A 17,638-nucleotide genomic window follows, 5' to 3' on the forward strand; every position below is an offset into this window, starting at 1 on the left:
CCACCCCTGCCACCCGTGAAGTGCAGCACCCCTGCAAAGCTTACTGAAGCCTCTTTGGCCACATCTGCTCCCCATCGGCTTCTAGCCCATGAAAGGCCACAGCAGGATTCAGAGATGTCTGTGTCCATGGTCTGTCCAGACCACTCTGCCCATCCACAACCGCCTCTTGGTCCAAAGTATGCTGCCTTCATCCGGCCTCGTGTCTCTTTGTTCCTCCCTCAGGATGGTCTACTCTCCGAGGTATGGGACCTCGCACACAATGGGCACACCCAGCAGTGGAGGGGGCCAGCATGGAGTCAGATGAGTGTGGACGACCCCCTCCCAGCCTGTCCTGTTGATGAAGCCAAACCTTCAGCACCCAGGCCCTCTGGGACTCAGGATCCCCACCATAGAACAGGGAGGTTAGAATGAATGTCCTGAAGCCTTTGGCCACAAGGGGCCCATGCATGGCTCCCTACTGTGGATTGGTTTGCAGAGTGACAAGTGTCAGGTCCCTAGGATGGAAGCCAGCCATGAGTGAAGATGAGTCTTGTCCCAAGACACCTGTAGTTTGGGGATCCTCCCCCAGCCTGTTCTCAGAGGATGGCTGTGTGGTGACAAGCAAGCAATAGACTGGGCTGTGGGGCTCCCAGCCCCACAAAGGTGTCTGTACCTCGGGTGGTTGGCCTGACTTTCCAGTGCCACCACTTCTCCCAAGGGATGAAGGACAGCAGGACCTTTGCCCTGGTTGGGCCTTTTCCACTGAACAGATCTAATTCACTGAGTTGTGCATCCATCACTATGGTCCATTCTAAAGCATTCTCATCACCCCAGAAGGAAATCCTGCACCCTTGGCCATCACCTCCCAGCCCCTCCAGCCCCTGGCACGAGGCAGCCACTCTGTGCTGGACATTCAGAGAAATGGAATCATGGAGTATACAGGCTCTGTGTCTGACTGTGCTGAGCACAGTGTTTCCAAGGTCTCCCCACCTTGCCGCGTGTCAGGCTTGCCTTTTACTGACAGGTGGCGTTCCGATGTGTGGGCAGAGCACATTTTATTTCCCCATTCATCCGTTGATAGGCTTCCATTTTTTGACTCTTAAAAGAGTGCGTGAAGTTTTGTGTGTGTTAGGTTTCCGTTTCTCTTGATGCCTAGAAGCGGAATTGCTGGGTTGCGTGGTGATTTTATGATGAACTCTTTGAGGAATCACCTACTGTTTCCCATGCCACCGCAACATTTGCCATTCCCACATTCCCACAGCAGTAACAGAGTACCAACTCTCTCCATGACCCACTCACTATGTCTCATGTTTTGATTATGGCCACCTTAGTGGCTGTGGGGTGGTGATGGGTTACCTTCTGGCTGGAGGAGCCATGATGTCTGTCCTGGAAAGGGACCACACTCCCAACAAGGTGAAGAATGGGCTTCCTCGTCTGGTTAGAGATAGCCAAGATTCACCTTAAGAAGCCCAGGAGTTCAAGAGAGAGCCACTGTGTCAGAGGTACCCCTGGGGACACAGCAGAAACCTGCCCCACCTCCCTGTGTTGACCTATGACAACCAGAACTGTCCCAATGCAGTCCAGTGCAGTTAGGGGAGGCTGCACCTCCTACCTCGGCTTCTTTGTTCTGTGAGCAGCTCTGTGGGTGCCGTTGATGCACTGTGTTCACCCACGAGACCATCACCACAATTGAGGTAGTGGTCCCCCACCCATTCCTACCCACCCCATCCCCAGCTACCACTGGCCTTCCATGTCTGCTGTCAGGTTGGGTTACATTTTCTAGAGTTTTATGTAGGTGAAATCATTCAGTGGGTAGTCTTTTTGTAAACTGGCTTCTTCCATTGCTACTTAGGTTGAGATCTATCTGTGTTGGTCATTGTTATTAACGTCTGTTGAATGGATATACCAAAGTTTGCTCCTCCATCCAGCTCTTGAAAGACATTTGGATGATTCCAGGTTTGGGCTATTGCAGGTGAAATGCAATGAGCATTCACATGCACGTCTTCATATGAACATATATTTATCTTGGCTGAACATACATGTAGGATTGGAATGGCAGGATCATATGGTGGGTGAGTGTTTAACTTTTCAAGAGATTGTCCACCCATTCCCCAAGTGGCTGTGTCATTTCACGGACCCATCAACAGTTTGAGTGCCTCCTCACCAGGATTCGATATGATCAGTCTTCTCCATTTAAACCATTCTAATGAGAGAGTAGTGGCATCTTATTACAGCTTTAATTTGCATTTCCCTAATGACTAATAACATTGAGCACCTACCTGTTCATGTGCTTATCTGCCATGCTTTGGTGAAGTGTCTATTCACACTGTTTGCTCATTATTTTATTGGATTGTGTGCTTTGCTATTTAGTTTCAAAGGTTCTTCGTATATTCTGGATACAAATTCCTTATCGGCTACACTATTGTAGTGTTTTCTTATGATCTGTGGCTTATTCTTTCATTCTCTTACAGTGTCTTTTGAAGATGCTTTTGAAGTTCTAAATTTTGATTAAGTCTAACTTACCAGTCTTCCCTTGTCTTGAGTATACTTTTGGTGTCATATCTACGAAATCTTCACCTGACCCAAGGCCACAAGAACCATTTTTTTCTTCCAGAAATTTTGTAGTCTGTGAGTTGATTTTGTCTGTGGTACAAGATAAGCATTGAATTTGTCTTTTACTACACAGACTTACAAGTGTTCAGGGCCCCAGCAGTCATTGACTGAAGACCATCTCTCCTCACTTGATTACCTGTCGTCCTCTCTGGAGCTGTTCGCCTCTGTGCCAGTCCCATGTCATCTTTGTTACTGTCCTGGCTTCTGGTGGCATTAGCCCTCCAGCTTTGTTCTTTGTTCTTGGGTATTCTAAGTTCTTTGAATTTCCACATGAACTTAGACTCAGCTTTTCAATTTCTATAGAAACCAAGCCTGCTAGGATTTTGATTGGGAGTGCATTGACTCTATAGATCATTTGGAGGAGAATTGACAGTTCAATGGAGAATCTCCCAACCTCTGAGCGTTCTCTCCCAGCAATGGCTTCTCATTTCAGTGCGCAGGTGTTCCACCTCTTTTTTCAATTTATCCCTAAGTATTTCATATTTTGATGTTATTATAAAAGGACTTGGTTTTTACTTTTAATTTTGTTAGTTGTTAATATATAATAACAGCTCACTTGTATATTGGCCTTTGTGTTTTGCAACTTTGCTAACCTTGTGTATTAGTTCCAGTCACTTCCTAGTGTATTTAATTGGATTTTCTTGCTAAGCAGTGGTGTCTGTGAGTAAAGGCAATTTTACTCCTCTCTAGCCTAGCTGGATGATTTTGGTTTCTTTTTCTCACTTTGTGTCACTGGCTAGAACCTCTGGAACACTGTTGCATAGAAATGATGTGTGGCCAGCCTCATCCTGTTTCTGATCTGAAGGAGAAGCTGTCTGTCCTAAGCTGCAGCGTGTAATGTCATTCACATGCACCCTCTGTCAAGCTGGAGGGTGAGTTTCTTCTAATCCTATCAGCTGAAAGTGTTTTTGAGAAATGTATATTGAGTTTTTCTGCATTTATCAGGATGAATGATCATATGGATTTTCTTTTACTTTGTTAATGTGTTGAGTTACTTTGAGTTTCTGGTGGTAAAGCACACTGATATCCTTGAATAATCCCCACTGGATCTTGGTGCATTATCCATGTATCTCTGTGTGTATGTGAGGATGAACACAATAAACTTTGTTTTGTTTATTTGTTTTTATATGATGCTGAGGATCGAACCCAGTGCCTCACATGTGTGAGGCAAGTGCTCTACCACTGAGCCACGACCCAAGCCCACATTATCTTTTTTATATGTTCCTGAGTTGCTAACCATTCTGTTTATAATTTTTCCATATTCCTGAGGATTGTCTTACAGTTTTTGTTTTTTTCCTGTAAGGTCTTCTGATCTCGGTTTCATTGCAGGGCTGCTGATCTCATAGAATGTGCCAGAAAGCATTCTTCCTCTTCAGCTTTCTTGAACAGCTTATGTGGAATTGGTTTTATTCCCTTCTTTTGTGTTTGGTAGCATGAACCAGTATAGCCACCCAGCCTCAGAGTTTTCCTCATAAGAAGTTTTTAACTACAGATTCATTTCTTTAATAGGCATATGATTGTTCAAAATCTCCGTCTTTTGTGGTGAGCGTGGGTGTTTAATGTCTTTCAAGGAATGTGTCCATTTTATTGAAGGCGTAAGTTTATTGGCATCAGTTGTTTATGATTTTCCTTCTAATGTCTATGAGTGTCGGGCCACCTCCCTGGGGCTGACATTAGTGATTGGCCAGGCGAGCCCGGGCTTCATCAATTGTGTTGATCTAAAGAAACAGCTTTGTTGTGCTTTTCCATGCCTTCCTGTTTTCTGTCCTGATTCTGCTTTGCTCTTTGCTTCCTGTCTTCGGTTGCATTGGGTCTAATTTGCTTCCTTATTTTAGTTTCTCCAAGAGGAAGCTGAAATCACTGATTTGAGATGTTTTCTTTTCTGATGTAGACATTTGGTGCTCTCAGATTCCCCCTAATTTCTACTATAGGGGCATCTTCCAAATTCTGACTTTTTACTTTTATCCTCTTTTTAGTAATTTCCCTTTTGATTACTTCTTTGACCCATTGGTTATTTAGAAGTTATTTAGTTAATAGTTCAAAAGTATCTAGATATTCTTGTTATTGATTTCTCGTTTAATTACATCATGGTCATGCGACCTTCTTTGATGTGACTCTTCAGGTTTATTGAACTTTGTTTTAAGGTCCTGTTTATCGTCCTGTTTAAGGTCCTGATGTTTATTGTCATCCTGGCAAGTGCTCTGTGTATTCTTGGAGAGAATGTGTATTTGCTGAAATGTGCCATTCATGTCAAGGAAGTGGCATTTCTGGTTGTGTTTGCAATCTTCTTACCTCCTTACTGATTTTCTCTCTTCTTGGGCTGTTGCTATTGAGGGAAGGATGTCAGCTTCTGTGACTGTGGTTATGGATTTCTCTATTGCTTGTCCGTTGCCATCAGGTTTTGCTTCATGTGTACATTGATCCCTTTGTCATTATGAAATAACTTATCCCTAGTATCATTCTTTGCTCCAAAATCTACTTTGTCTGATATTAACAAACCTCATCTAGCTTTTGGCTTCTTGTAGAATGCCATGTTTATTTTTTACCTTTTTACTTAACTCTTCATATTTAAAATATATTTCTTACAAGCAGTTTATAGTTGAATCTTGATTTGTATTCAGTCAGACAATCTCTGCCTTTTTACTAAGGTGTTTACACCATTTACATTTAAGTTAATCACTGCTTTGATTATGTTTAAGTCTATCATCTTATTTGTTTTCTGTTTTTCTGTTTTTCCTCTCCCCACCCCTTTTCTTGCTTACATTAATTGAATGCTTCTTTATCTTACTATCTTACAGGTTGATTTAGGATTTCTACTGTATATCTTTCACTTATTACAGTCAGCCTTCAAATGACATGCCACCTCCATGTGAACAGAAAGAGAACACCGCAGTCTCTGCCTTCAGCTTTCTCCTCCTTGTCTTAGTCTTCCTGTTTTGCATTTATATATATATATTTATATATATATATATATATATATAAATTTATATGTAACAGCAGAATGCATTACAACTCTTACTACATATATAGAGTTCAATTTTTCATATCTCTGGTTGTATACATAGTACACTTACACCAATTCAAGTCCTCATACATGTACTTTGGATAATAATGATCATCACATTCTACCATCATAATTACCCCATGCCCCCTCCCTTCCCCTCCCACCCCTCTGCCCTGTCTAGAGTTCATCTATTCCTCCCATGCTCTCCCTCCCTATCCCACTATGAATCAGCCTCCTTATATCAAAGAAAACATTCGGCATTTGTTTTTTGGCGGGGAGTGGCTAACTTCACTTAGCATTATCTTCTCTAACTCCACCCATTTTCCTGCAAATGCCATGATTTTATTCTCTTTTATTGCTGAGTAATATTCCATTGTGTATGTATGCCACATTTTTTTTATCCACTCATCTATTGAAGGGCATCTATGTTGGTTCCACATTCATTTTGCCGGCATGTGTATTAAGGCCCCACAACACATGTTTTTGGTTTTTTTTTGGTTAGTCACTTATCTTTCAATGAGACTTAAATAATAATTTAAAATTTTTTACAGATCTGCACTGAGGGAGGAGGTGTCTTCCTCCTTTGTGTTGCTCATGTTTCATCTTAATTTTCTTCTGCCCAGAGGACTTCCTTTAACGTTTCTTGTAGTGTGAGATATCTGGTGACAAGTTCTTCCAGCCCCTGAGTGTCTACAGATGCCTTTTTCTCTTGAAAACCATTTTCTCTGGTTGTAGAGTTCTTGGTGGATGATTTTCTTTTGGTTCTTCAGAGTTGCTGTTCCACTGGCTCTTTACTTTCATTGTACTTGGCAAGAGATCTGCTGTCATCCTTGTCTTTGTTGTGTGGTAGAGAAAGTTTCTCTTTTTTTTCCATTTTTTAGGTTTTATCTTTGTTCTTGGTTTTGAGCAATTTGATTATGATGTATTTTTATGTAGTTTTCTTCACTTATTTTTGGTCCTTGGGGGTTTATTGAATTTCTTGGATCTCTTTATACTTGCTCTAGCATTTCAAAAGTTCGGGATCATTATTTTCTCAAGAATTTTTTCCATCACCTGTATTGGTTAGGCCAAAGTGTCAGATGAGGCCAAACTCAGTGTGACTCTGCTTAAGGTCATCTGAGGCAACTGCAGGGCAGGAGTGGCTCCAGCTCTCTCATGTGTCTCTCAACAGGATTCTGTTATCTTGGGGCGTTGGACTGAGAGCTTCACGTCCTTGGTGGCTGTTGCTTGGGGGCCACCTACAGTTCCTTGTCATGCAGCAATGCACAGCATGGCCCCTGGCTGCATCAGAGCTCTGAGAGCCAGAGTGAGAGCAAGGTCATCAGAGGTAGGTCACCCTGAAGGCAGTGGGTGACACCTGAGGTGGGACTGTTGAGAGCTTTTTCTGGACTTCCTTTGAAGACTGCAGTTACACATGGAGGCCATGTGTTGTGGTCCCACTGCCCACGGATGTGCTTTTCTTTCTCTGTTTCATTTTGGATGGTTTCTCTTGCCTTTTCACACAGTGCCCGACCTGCCCTCAACCCCACCCACTGTGCTTGTCATCTCGTACCTACCATCCTCATCTCAGGAAGTTGGCTTTTGTTTGTTTTTGACTCTTTCCTTAACCTTTTGGACACATGGGATGGAGTGCTCTGACTCAGTCATTGGCCAGTTTGAACCTTACTGTCTACTCTGGCTTGATGCAGTCAATGGCTTTCACTGGAACCCACTCTCCTGACTCTGGGACCATTGGATCCAGGTATCATGGGCTGCACTTTTTCATGCTGGACATTTTTGCATCCCTATAAATATCTTTGAGCTTTGCTCAGGAGTGCAGTTGTTTCTTGGAAACAGATTGATCCTTTTGGCTCTTGGTTTAAGATTTGTGAGGTGGGACCAGAGTGGCTAGGGCTCATTTTGCCCTTTCACTGGGGAAAGACACTTTTTGGGGTCTCCCTAAACCCCATGAGCTGTCAGGTTTCTGGTGTGACAGGGGAGATGGGCACTGTTTTCAGCTCTGTGTCAGCTTTAAATACTGTTTGTGGGGAGATTTTCTCTCTAGTTTTTTTGTTTTTTTCCTGGTCTCAGGCAGCTTTATTACTCAGGCACTGATGGTCCTCTGACCAACACTCACAGGGACACTCTGCTTGGTCCTCTCTCCTCTTCTCCTGACACACTGCTTACATCCTCTGGCCACCTCAGCCACCCAGACTCAACTCTGTCCCCTCAATCCAGGGAGGCCACTGTGTTCTGCCCTTTGTCTCCTCAGGTCCAGTGACTTGAAGACTGTTTCATATCTCATGTCTTATTTTTTTGGCTATTTCAGATGGCATGTGAATCTGTCCCTGTTACCTGCCTTGGCCAGGAGCCTGCCAAACACTGGACTTGAGTTGTATCACCTGAGTTGCCTCCAGGGAAGGCATCAGGCATTTGTCCCATTTCATGTTGAAGAAACTCTATAGAGAGGACAAATGATGTGTCCAGGGTCACATGCAAATAAGAGGGACAGTCAGTTTGAGCCCAGGCAATCTGAATCTTGGTCACTGCCCTGCCCTGCCCTATCCACATCTCACATCGGGTGATGCTATAAACACAAGTGTGGTGCCTTCTCAAAAACTCATTCCCAGTGACCATATGTCCTGTCGGGGTGGGGACAAGCAGGCATAGAGGCCTGCTCACCTGTTCTCCTGCTTCCCTCCTCACTGGGCATGGCAACTGGAAGGGGTGATATAGTCCAGCCCCTTTCACAGATGAGACACCTGGGGTCCCAAGAGCAGAGTGAATCACACACCTGCTCCCCCCAGACTCTGGTGCTGGAGGAAGGAACTCCAAGTCCTTGGGATCTGCAGCCCTTCCCATGTCCTCCCTGAGTTCTGAACACCTGCTCTTCCAGCCAACCCTCAGGAACCATCTCTTCCCTCTTACCACTCCCCCGTCAAACAGGTCCTTGCAGGTTGTGGCCTTTCCACCCATTGGAACCTGGGAGAAACCCTGGGCCTCCGGGTCCTCTGACAATGATGAGTGAGTCCACCAGAAACGACCACCAGGCTCTCGGCACCCTGCCAGGCATCCGCTGGCACACTTCTCCGCTGCCCCGCTTCTGTGGCTGCAGAAACAGCTGCAAGCAGCTCTAAAATGGAGGCCCACGTGAGCGACGGTGCACTGCACAAATAGACGAGGGTAATAATAATAATTGTAGGTTTGAGATTCATCTGCGAGTGCTGGGGTGCCTGGCCTTGCTCTCCCTGCACGCAGCTCTTGAGGGAAAGGTCACCCTTAGCCAGGGCTGTAAATTCCCATAATGTGGGTATAATTAGCACGTGCTGTGTTTGGATGCTTTCCTTGGCACGGTTCAGCAGGGTGCTGGACAAGCTTTCTCCCTGCGATGGACATGCCTCCTTTCATTTACACTCTTTGAACTTCATGCTGGATATTGGTTCCCAGTTCTGCCTAGGTCATCCTGACCCTGTTGTTGCCATGTCCCTCATTCCCTCATGAACAGCATCTACCAAGGCCTCCTATGAGCCTGGCATGTCCCCCACCTGAGGACACCACTGGTAAAGACAAGCCAATAACATGAATATTCTACTGGAGTGTACCTGGGCCTGTTACAGCCCTGCCTGAGGAGCCACATGGCCTGGGCCTTGGGGTGGGGGCAGGCAGTGACTGGGCAAAGCTGGCAGGGGATGCGCGTCCTGGTAACCAGTGTGAAGGAAGGGTCAGCCAGGTTGTAAGTCCTAAAGAGGGACCCAAGACAGCAGAGGGTCTCTGGGGTTCTTGTAGCCAACATGCCATGCACATTGATGGACCAGGGTGGAAACAGTGGCCACCATAGTGTCCTGTTGCCCACCCCTAGTCCCCTGTGCTAGGGAGCTGAGTGGGCTAGGCTGGGCTGGAGGCTGGAGGTGAGCCTGGGCAGCCCTAGCTAAGGAACAGTGGCCAAGTACATCCCCCTTCCGCTGGGGCTTACTTCCTCCCATAGTGGACATGGCTTTCCCCTGAGACCTGCCTTTCTGCACAGAAGCCCCTCTACTTCCCAGGCCTGGGAAGTCTGAGGATGGAATTTCCATGCAGGCACCATGTACCTAACCTTGGGTCCTTGCTGCAGCTTCTCCTCTGGAACCAGGGTGACCTTCTCTCAGGAGGAGAGTAGTTGAGCAAGTATGTAGCTGAGGACTCACAAATGAGATGGGGCTGAGGGCCCGTGCTGCCCATCCTCACTAGGTGACCCCTAGTCTCTGTACCTTTATCACTCTAAGTCAGTGAGGCCTGTCCTGGGAAAAGAGTAGAAACCAGACAGATGAAGCCCTGTCCTTTGAGCAGACAGAGAAGGTACAGAGCATCCTCAGAGAATCCCACACAGAAACAGGCCTGCAACTGTGGCCAGTTGTGCTGATGCAGCTCACTCACTGGACCACCTGTGTGCCAGGCCTGGCCCAGGTGCTGGGATGCTCATGGCCTTACACTGGAGGGAGAGGTGGGTGGCGAATGCTAGTACTAGGTCAAGTGTGTCACCTGCAAACACTTGTCCCATCTACCTTGACTTCACTCTCTTGCAGGTCTTCACAATGCAAGTTGTCAGTGTTGGGAGCTCCTGTTTATCCACTTGGGGCTTATTTTATGGATGGTGCTTTTGATGTCAAGTCTAAGATCTCTTTAACTAGTCCTAATCCTGAAGATTTTCTTTTTTTTTTTTTTTCAGTTTTATGTTTTACATTGAAGTTCATGATACATGTGGAGTTAACTTTAAGTCAAAATTCTTTCTTTTTATTTATTTATTTTTTAACTCGGATGTCCAGCTGCTCCAGCGCCATTTGTGAAAGGACCACCCCTCCTCCACTGAGTCTTTCGCACCTTTTGCCTGGACAGGCTTGTGTGCACTCTCTTGAATTCCTCTGTTCTGTCCCACTGATCTGAGAGTCTGTGCCTCCACCACTGCCCCACATCTGTCCCATGCAGTGGCTGCTCAGTGCTGTCCTGTAGCCATAGCACACCTCCATGTTGGAAAGGACAATCCCTCCACTTCAGTCTTCTTTTTCAGAATTGCTTGGCCTTCCTGGGAGCCTTCCCTTTCCATGTAGAGTTTAGAACAGACTTGTCTGCATCTATGAGAAAACTTGGGGAGATTTTCTTAGAAATTATAGTAAGTCTACAGATCAGTTTGGGAAAAATTGATGTATTTTCTACATTGAGTTTTCCAATTTGTGAACATTTTCTCTAAATATTCCTTTGGTTTCTATCTCTGACCTTTTGTAACTTCAGCATGCAGACTTCTAAGTTTTTGTGAATAGTATTGTACTTCTTGTTTGCTTTTCATTCATTTGATATTGCTTTATAGAAATATGATTGATCCTTGTGTATTGATCTTGTTTCCTGCAACCTTACTAAATTTACTAATAGGTTCTAGCAATTTTCTGTAGGATTTTCTCTACAGAGATAGTCATGTCATTTGCAAGTAGAATCAGCTTTATTTCTTCTTTTCCAATCTGTGTGCTTCCTGTTTCCTCTTCTTACCTGGTGCCCTGGCTGGGACTTCTAGCATGGTGCCGAGCACAGGGGACTAGAATGGACACCTCACCTGACTCCTGACCTTAGAGCACAGGCAACCTCTTGCCATGAAGTAAGGGGTCAGCTTCAGGTTATTTGCAGAAGATTTCATCAAGTTGAGGGAGTACCCTCAGTCCCTGCCCACTTAGAGTTTAGTCATGAATGGTTGTTGGATTTTATCAAAAGCATTTTCTTGGGGCTGGGGTTGTGGCTAAGCGGTAGAGTGCTCGCCTAGCACGTGTGAGGCCCTGGGTTCAATCCTCAGCACCACATAAAAATAAGTAAATAAAATAAAGGTAGTGTGTCCAACTACAAATTAAAAAAAATTTTTTAAGTGTTTTCTCTGTTGATTGATGGGATCACGTGTTTTTGGTTTTGTTTTTAGCCTGCTGATACAGTGGAAATCAGCATGGGCTGATTTTTCACATTGAACTAGCCTTGCATACCTAAAATAAATTCTATTTGGTCAAAGTATAGCATTCCTTTTTACGAATTCCTGGATTGCATTTGCTGAGGAGTTTTGCTCATGAGTGATGTTAGTCTGCTTGCTTCTGTGTATGTGTGTGTGTATTTATGTACATCTGTGTGTGCATGTATATATTTGTATATTTTTATGTATGTGTGTATTCACTTATGCTTTCATTTATATGTGTATGTGTGTATGTTTCTGCAAGAGTGTGTATATGTGTGAGTGTGTGCAGAAGTGTATGTGCGCATGCATACGCCATCTTTGCCAGTTTGGACACTGGATTAGTGAGGGAAGATGTATTTCCTCTCTTGTTTTCTGGAAGAGATTATGGAAATGATATTTATTCTTAGCTAAATGTTCAAATAAAAATCTCTGGTGAAGCCATCTGGGACTGGAGAGGGCTTTTCAGGAGCTTTTTAATTACAAATGAATTTTTTTAGTGGGTATAGAACTGATCAGGTCATCTCTCTCACCCTGGCTCAGTTTGGGTAGTTTGTGGTCTTTCAGGGAATCAGTTCACTCCTCCAACTTGTCAAATCCATGAACCTGCAGGTTTCTGGTTTTCCTCAGACAGCTTCAGGTCCGCTGTGGGCTTCCAGAGCCGCTCATCCCTCTGCACTGCTCTTGCAAGAGATTTACCCATCTTATTGCTCCTTCCAAGGCCCAGCTCCTGGTTGCAGTCCTTCCTGCTCCTCGTGCATGCCTGGGTTTGTTTTGCTTCCCCCCAAGACCCCCGCCCCACCCTCCCCTGTTGCTCTCAGCAGGGCCTCCGCTTGCTGTTTCCTGTGAGCATTTTGGTCTCCCGTCTCCCAGAGCGCTGCCTGGGGTGCATCCCACTAGCATTCGCTGCGTTACCTTTTAATTTTCATTCAATTCTGTGTATGTTTTATTTCCTCTGAGACTTTGGTCTTTGGGCTCTGGAAGTGGGTTCTTTAATCTTCCGGTGTTTAAGGATTTCCTGTTGTCTCTCTTACTGCACCCTTCTGTGCGCCCTTGTTGAGCACATCTGTACTGCCTGACACAAGGTGCCCCAGCTGAGCTGGGACCCATTGCTCTTCACTGGAGTCAGCCACCTCAAGACGCCATGGGGACATTCTGCTGACCTAACCACGGTCCCACTGTCACCTAAAATAACCCCCCACCACCTTCAAGTGGTAGGATTTACTTTCCCTGAGTGTTTTAGGATGTGAGTGTGTTGGTTCAGCTTTGCTTGTTTGAGTCAGGATTCGGGGCCCATGCGGGGCAGTGGGTTTAATCTCCAGCCTCCCGCTCCATGGGGTTTCTTCATTTATGGAACTTCCGCTTTTGCCTCTGCAGAAGGTGCCCTTGCCCTCAATGGGAGCTTGGCACTGCACTCACCTCTGCCCACCCCACTGCAGTCAGCAGAGGTGGAAGACACAGGGATGTTTCGCCTCTGCTCTCTGAGGGTCTCCATCAGCCTCAGCCATTTTCCTTCAGGGTGCCCCTTTGCTGAAGGAGCACTGTGAAGCACCTGTTGTGTACACCAATGGGGACACCATCAAGCCTGGGGTGGCGAGGCTAGAAGTAACGAGCCCCTGTATAACAGGCGCACATTTCTCACTAGAGTGCGGAACCCCTTGCCCCCGGGCCTCAGCCCTCCTGCACCTGCACCTGCGCCGCTGCGGCTAGAGCTCTAGCAGCAGCGTGGCCTCCCAGGCCTGGGCCGGAGGTCTCGGGCAGACCCGCCCCAAGGCCAGGCAAGTCTGTCTCCTGCTGGGCAGTGAAGCATCTTGGTCAAGGCCGGTTGCCCAGGCCTCCCCCAGGCGCCCGCTGCCACAGGGCTGCCTGTTCCTCCCAGCACTGAGGGAGAGAGGGGAGAGAAGCCAGAGGCAGCACACAGACAGCCCATAAATATTTCTAGACACAGCCAACACGTCTTACTGGGCAATTTGCTTTTTAAAAAATTGCGCTCTAATTTTAAGTGAACAGCCCCTAATTATGGTGATTTACAAGGCACCTGGGGACCGGGTGGTATTTGAACATGGCAGAGGCTGAGCAGAGATTGATCGGCAGGGCATAATTCAATCTGCACATTCTGATAAGATGTGGTGGCTGCCCAGGCGCATCTGAGTGAGGAGGTGGCCCCCTGCCAGTGTGGGGCAGGACAGGGGTACGGGGAGGAGGAAACAATGCTGAGAGCCCCGGGGGGCAGCCATGGATGCGGCCCTTTGGGGACTGCAGGATGGCCGCGGCTTGGGGGCTGATGTTTTACATGCATGGAACTGCCTTTATTTGGGGTGTTTGCTGAGGATGACAAGGGTTGCTCCTGCCCTCTGTGCTGACTTGGAGGACAGGGCGGTCTGAGGTGGCCTCCTTCTCCCAAGAATGCTTGAAAGGAGCAGCCAGGCCCCGTGCCCGGCCCACAGGAGGCTGTGCATGAGCCTGTGGAGCTGGGGGCACCTGATGGGCTCCTAGCTCTTTCCCGATCCTCAGAGCTAGAGTTGTGACAGCTGTCTCAAATGCAGAATGACCAGGACCTGGGGAGGGACTGGGGAAGGCATGGCACCCGGAGGACATCGATTGCCACACCTGAGTACTGGGTAGGGGAACTTGAGATCCTTCCCGACCTGCTCCCGCCCGCACCCAGCCCTGCAGCTCCCCGCGCCCCCCGACAGCTGCCAGAGAGTCAGCCCCGCTGACATTTAGGGGAAAACATTCAGCATTAAGAGCAGAAGGCAGAAATGAAAGGATTTTCTTGGTAAAAGGTCAGAGTGGTTTCTCTTATTTTTGTTTAAAAATGGTTTGTGTTGAACTATGACAAGGCTAAATGTATTAACAGGGCACCGGAACAGGAGGAGGGCTGGGGTCGGCCCAGGTAAGAAAGCAGGAAAGTGCAGGTAACAAGCTAAACGGGCAGCTGAGGGCCAGCAGGATGCAGGGGCGCAGGCTAGCTGAGAGCTGGGCACAGGTCACACAGGGGTCGGGGGCAAAGCCAGACCGCCCAGTCACATCTAGGTGACCGTGGAGGAGGGCACTGCCCACAGCCCCCAGGTCCCCTCGCCCAGGTGAGGAGTTAGTTGGTAGGTGGGCCCCACACTGGAGCACACCCATGTGAGCTCCTCAAGGAGGCACTGCCAGGACCCACTGGGCAGCTGCCTCCCCAGGCAGCTTCCAGGGAAGGCACTGTAGGGGTGCTGGGCAGAAAGGAGCTTTTAAAAAGAAATGTGTCATGGAGACATCCGGGTACCACGAGCTTCACCCACTGCTGTGCACATATGGTCTCTCCAGCATCCTCACGGTGCCCAGCGGTCACCAGCCTATTCCCAGAGCATTTCCATCTCCCCACTAAGGAGCCAGGTGCCCAGCAGGCGCCCCACGTACCCCCGCCCCATCCTGTACTGCACTTTCCCCCTTGAGCCCAGGTGGGACACATACATGCTCGGGGCTGGCCTAGCGTGTTCCCAGACCCCTCCCGTGTGGCTCACGTCATACTCTGTTCCTTGCTGTGGCAGCACAGTGTTCCCTTGGTGAACACACCACTTTGTCCCTTTGTCAGCCGACAGCCTCCACATTTTCGCTGTTATGAATAATCTCGCTGTGACATTGATGCGGCATCTCCGTGTGGACACGTGTTCAGTTCCTTGGCTGCACACCTGGAGTAGAGTTGCTGGTTGCATGGCCACTCCGAGGGATCCCCAGACCTCCGTGGTCACTGAGTCATTTATATTCCTCTAGCAGTGCAGAAAGTTCTGGTTTCTCCCCTTCCTCAGCGCACATTTGTCTTTTTTACTGTGGCGGCCCTAATGGGTGTGGAGTGGGGGCTCCCCGTGGCTCTGACTTACGTGTCCCTCGGGATTGGTGCTTCGCATCTACTTATTGGTCATTTATGCATCTTCCTGGGGAAAATGTCCACTCACACCCTTCACCCAGTTCTTAATTGGGCCATTCGTCTCGGGCTGAGTGGTAAGAGCTCTGCACGACACAGATGGCCCTTACTCAGCCTGGCCAGTATGGGCCTGGGCGCGTTGAAAGGGAGTTCCCAGGATAGGGTCTAGTGAGGGCAGGGGTAGTAGGCACTGCCAGTCCCTCTCCAGAAGTGCCTGGGTGCCAGCTCAGGGCCTCTGTCCACTCTACCCAGCCCAGGTGCCCCAGCTGGCCTACACCCCTACCCTAGCCTGTGTCCCAGGACAGTGCCAGGGCAGTGTGCCCAGACCTACCAAGTACTATGGGCAGACCCGAGCTCTCTGTGCCTCTGTCTCCCCCTTTGTTCCAGAGGGGTTCTGCCCTCGTCCCCACTGTACCTCAGTATTTGGAGCATCTGTCCTGTCTCGAGTCTCCCCCAGATCACTGGTGACAGACCCTCATGGCCTTCCCTTGGTTAGAAGTGACATGTATGTAAGGAAGCAGTAGAAAGGACCCATCTGGGCTGCAGAGTCCCTGGAGCCAGGACCAGCTCTCACTGGGTCCTCCCGCTGCCTGGCACCCCTCCCCTCCCCTCCCGACCCCAGGCAGCTGGAGGGGGACCCCGGGCCCCAGGCTCTAGTCTGGGAACCAGGCTGGGCAGGGAGCCACTTGCTCAAGGCCGCAGCACCCTGCAGTCTGGAAGATTTTTAGGGCTTGCCCTGGGTCGAGAAACACAGGTCTTCAGGTCCCCAGCCCCAGCCACCCAGCCAGCCACAGGTGGGACTGAAGCCTAGTGGCTGGTGCAAAGGCAGCCCCCGCACACCCTGCTGCCTGTCCAGATGACAGACCCTGCCCTCCATGCCTGGAGGAGCCCAAGGGCCGGCCTTCCTGGTGTAAATCTCAGTCCTCTTTGCTGGTGACCTTGAACCAGGCCTCTCTGGGTGCACGACAGGCTTGAAGGTCCCTCTCTGGCCCCAGCTGTACAGATAGAGGGAAGCTGCTGGGGACAGCAGCCTGTGGCCCACCTGCCTGACCCAACCTCCCCCAACCCGTGCCTGAAGGCTGTGTCTCCTCCCTGTCCACCCCTGTTGTTGGAGGGAGATGGGGGTTAGGGCAGACCTGCCTGCTGACCGTCACTAACTGTCCCCTCTCTCCCGCCTGCAGGCCACGGGACCCTCGGGCTCCAAGATGCAGCTGCTGGAGACGGAGTTCTCGCGCTCTGTGCCGGAGCTCATCGAGCTGCACCTGCTCCGCCAGGACAGCATCCCGGCCTTCCTCAGCTCCCTCACCCTCGACCTCTTCAGCCGCCAGACCGCAGCCTAGCCCACAGCCTGACCATAGCCAGTGCTGGCTGGCATGGCGCCCTGAGCCCCAGGCCAGACCGTGGTGTCTGGCATGCCCGGGCCTCCAGCTCTGCCTCACACCCGTGACAACAGTGGTGAAGTAACCAGGAAGGTGCTGGCCCTGCCCTGCCTCCTCTGTCATAGCACCTGCCCGGAGAGGACAGTGTCTGCCCAGGTCCCCGTCTCCCTCCTGCCACTGCACCCTGCTCTGGAGTCAGGCCTGAGGGAGCTGCTCAGTGGCACCTCGGTACCCTCTCCTCAGATGTCCTCATACCAGCCACCTGACCCCGATGCTGTGCTGCTCAGAGTCCTGTCTGTCCTGGAGCCTGGCCATTGGCCTGAGGCAAGGAGCCCAATTTGTCACCTTGTGAAATAAAATTTCCTCCATCTTCCCAACACCTGGCTCTGCGTCTGAGGCCCACACTTCCTGGCTCCCCGCTGCGAGGTCCATGGCCACTGCCGTGTTCCCCGGCAGAGACAGTCTCCTCTTAGGTCCAGGCCCAGCAGGCGTCGGGAGGTGTGCTCTGGAGGAGGGGTTTTGGCAGCCACACCTGCTGTTCACGCAGCTGTGGCCTGTCTCTCTGGAGCCTGGGGTCACAAGCATTGACAGGATGTGCGGCCTGGCTGTGAGGAGGGAGGGTGTGTTTGAGAGAGTGAGGCCCTGGAGCCAGGCACCCCCAGGCCTGGTTCCAGCTCCGTTACCTATGGCTTTGTGGCCTTATGCAAGGGTCTCACCCTCTCTGTCTCCCTCCTTGCCTGTAAGCCACGACAGTCCCTCACCAGGAGGTTAGAGGTGTGCCCCTGCATACAGCGAGCACTCAGGGTTGGCCGGAGCCG

At 49.2% G+C, this 17,638-nt stretch overlaps 1 protein-coding gene across 2 annotated transcripts in view; it reads left to right on the forward strand.

Moving 5' to 3' along the window:
* The window catches only part of Mad1l1 (mitotic arrest deficient 1 like 1), a 356,486-nt gene extending 339,289 nt beyond the window's left edge, over positions 1-17,197 (forward strand). For both annotated transcript variants that reach the window (XM_076840079.1, XM_076840080.1), the window contains exon 18: positions 16,623-17,197. In XM_076840079.1, the coding sequence (XP_076696194.1) occupies positions 16,623-16,781 (159 nt within the window). In that variant the 3' untranslated portion in view covers positions 16,782-17,197. The remainder of the gene's footprint in view (positions 1-16,622) is intronic.
* The last annotated feature ends 441 nt before the right edge of the window (positions 17,198-17,638 follow it).

This window comes from Callospermophilus lateralis, chromosome 19 (genome assembly GCF_048772815.1).
Source record: "Callospermophilus lateralis isolate mCalLat2 chromosome 19, mCalLat2.hap1, whole genome shotgun sequence".
Classification (NCBI taxonomy): Eukaryota; Metazoa; Chordata; class Mammalia; order Rodentia; family Sciuridae; genus Callospermophilus; species Callospermophilus lateralis.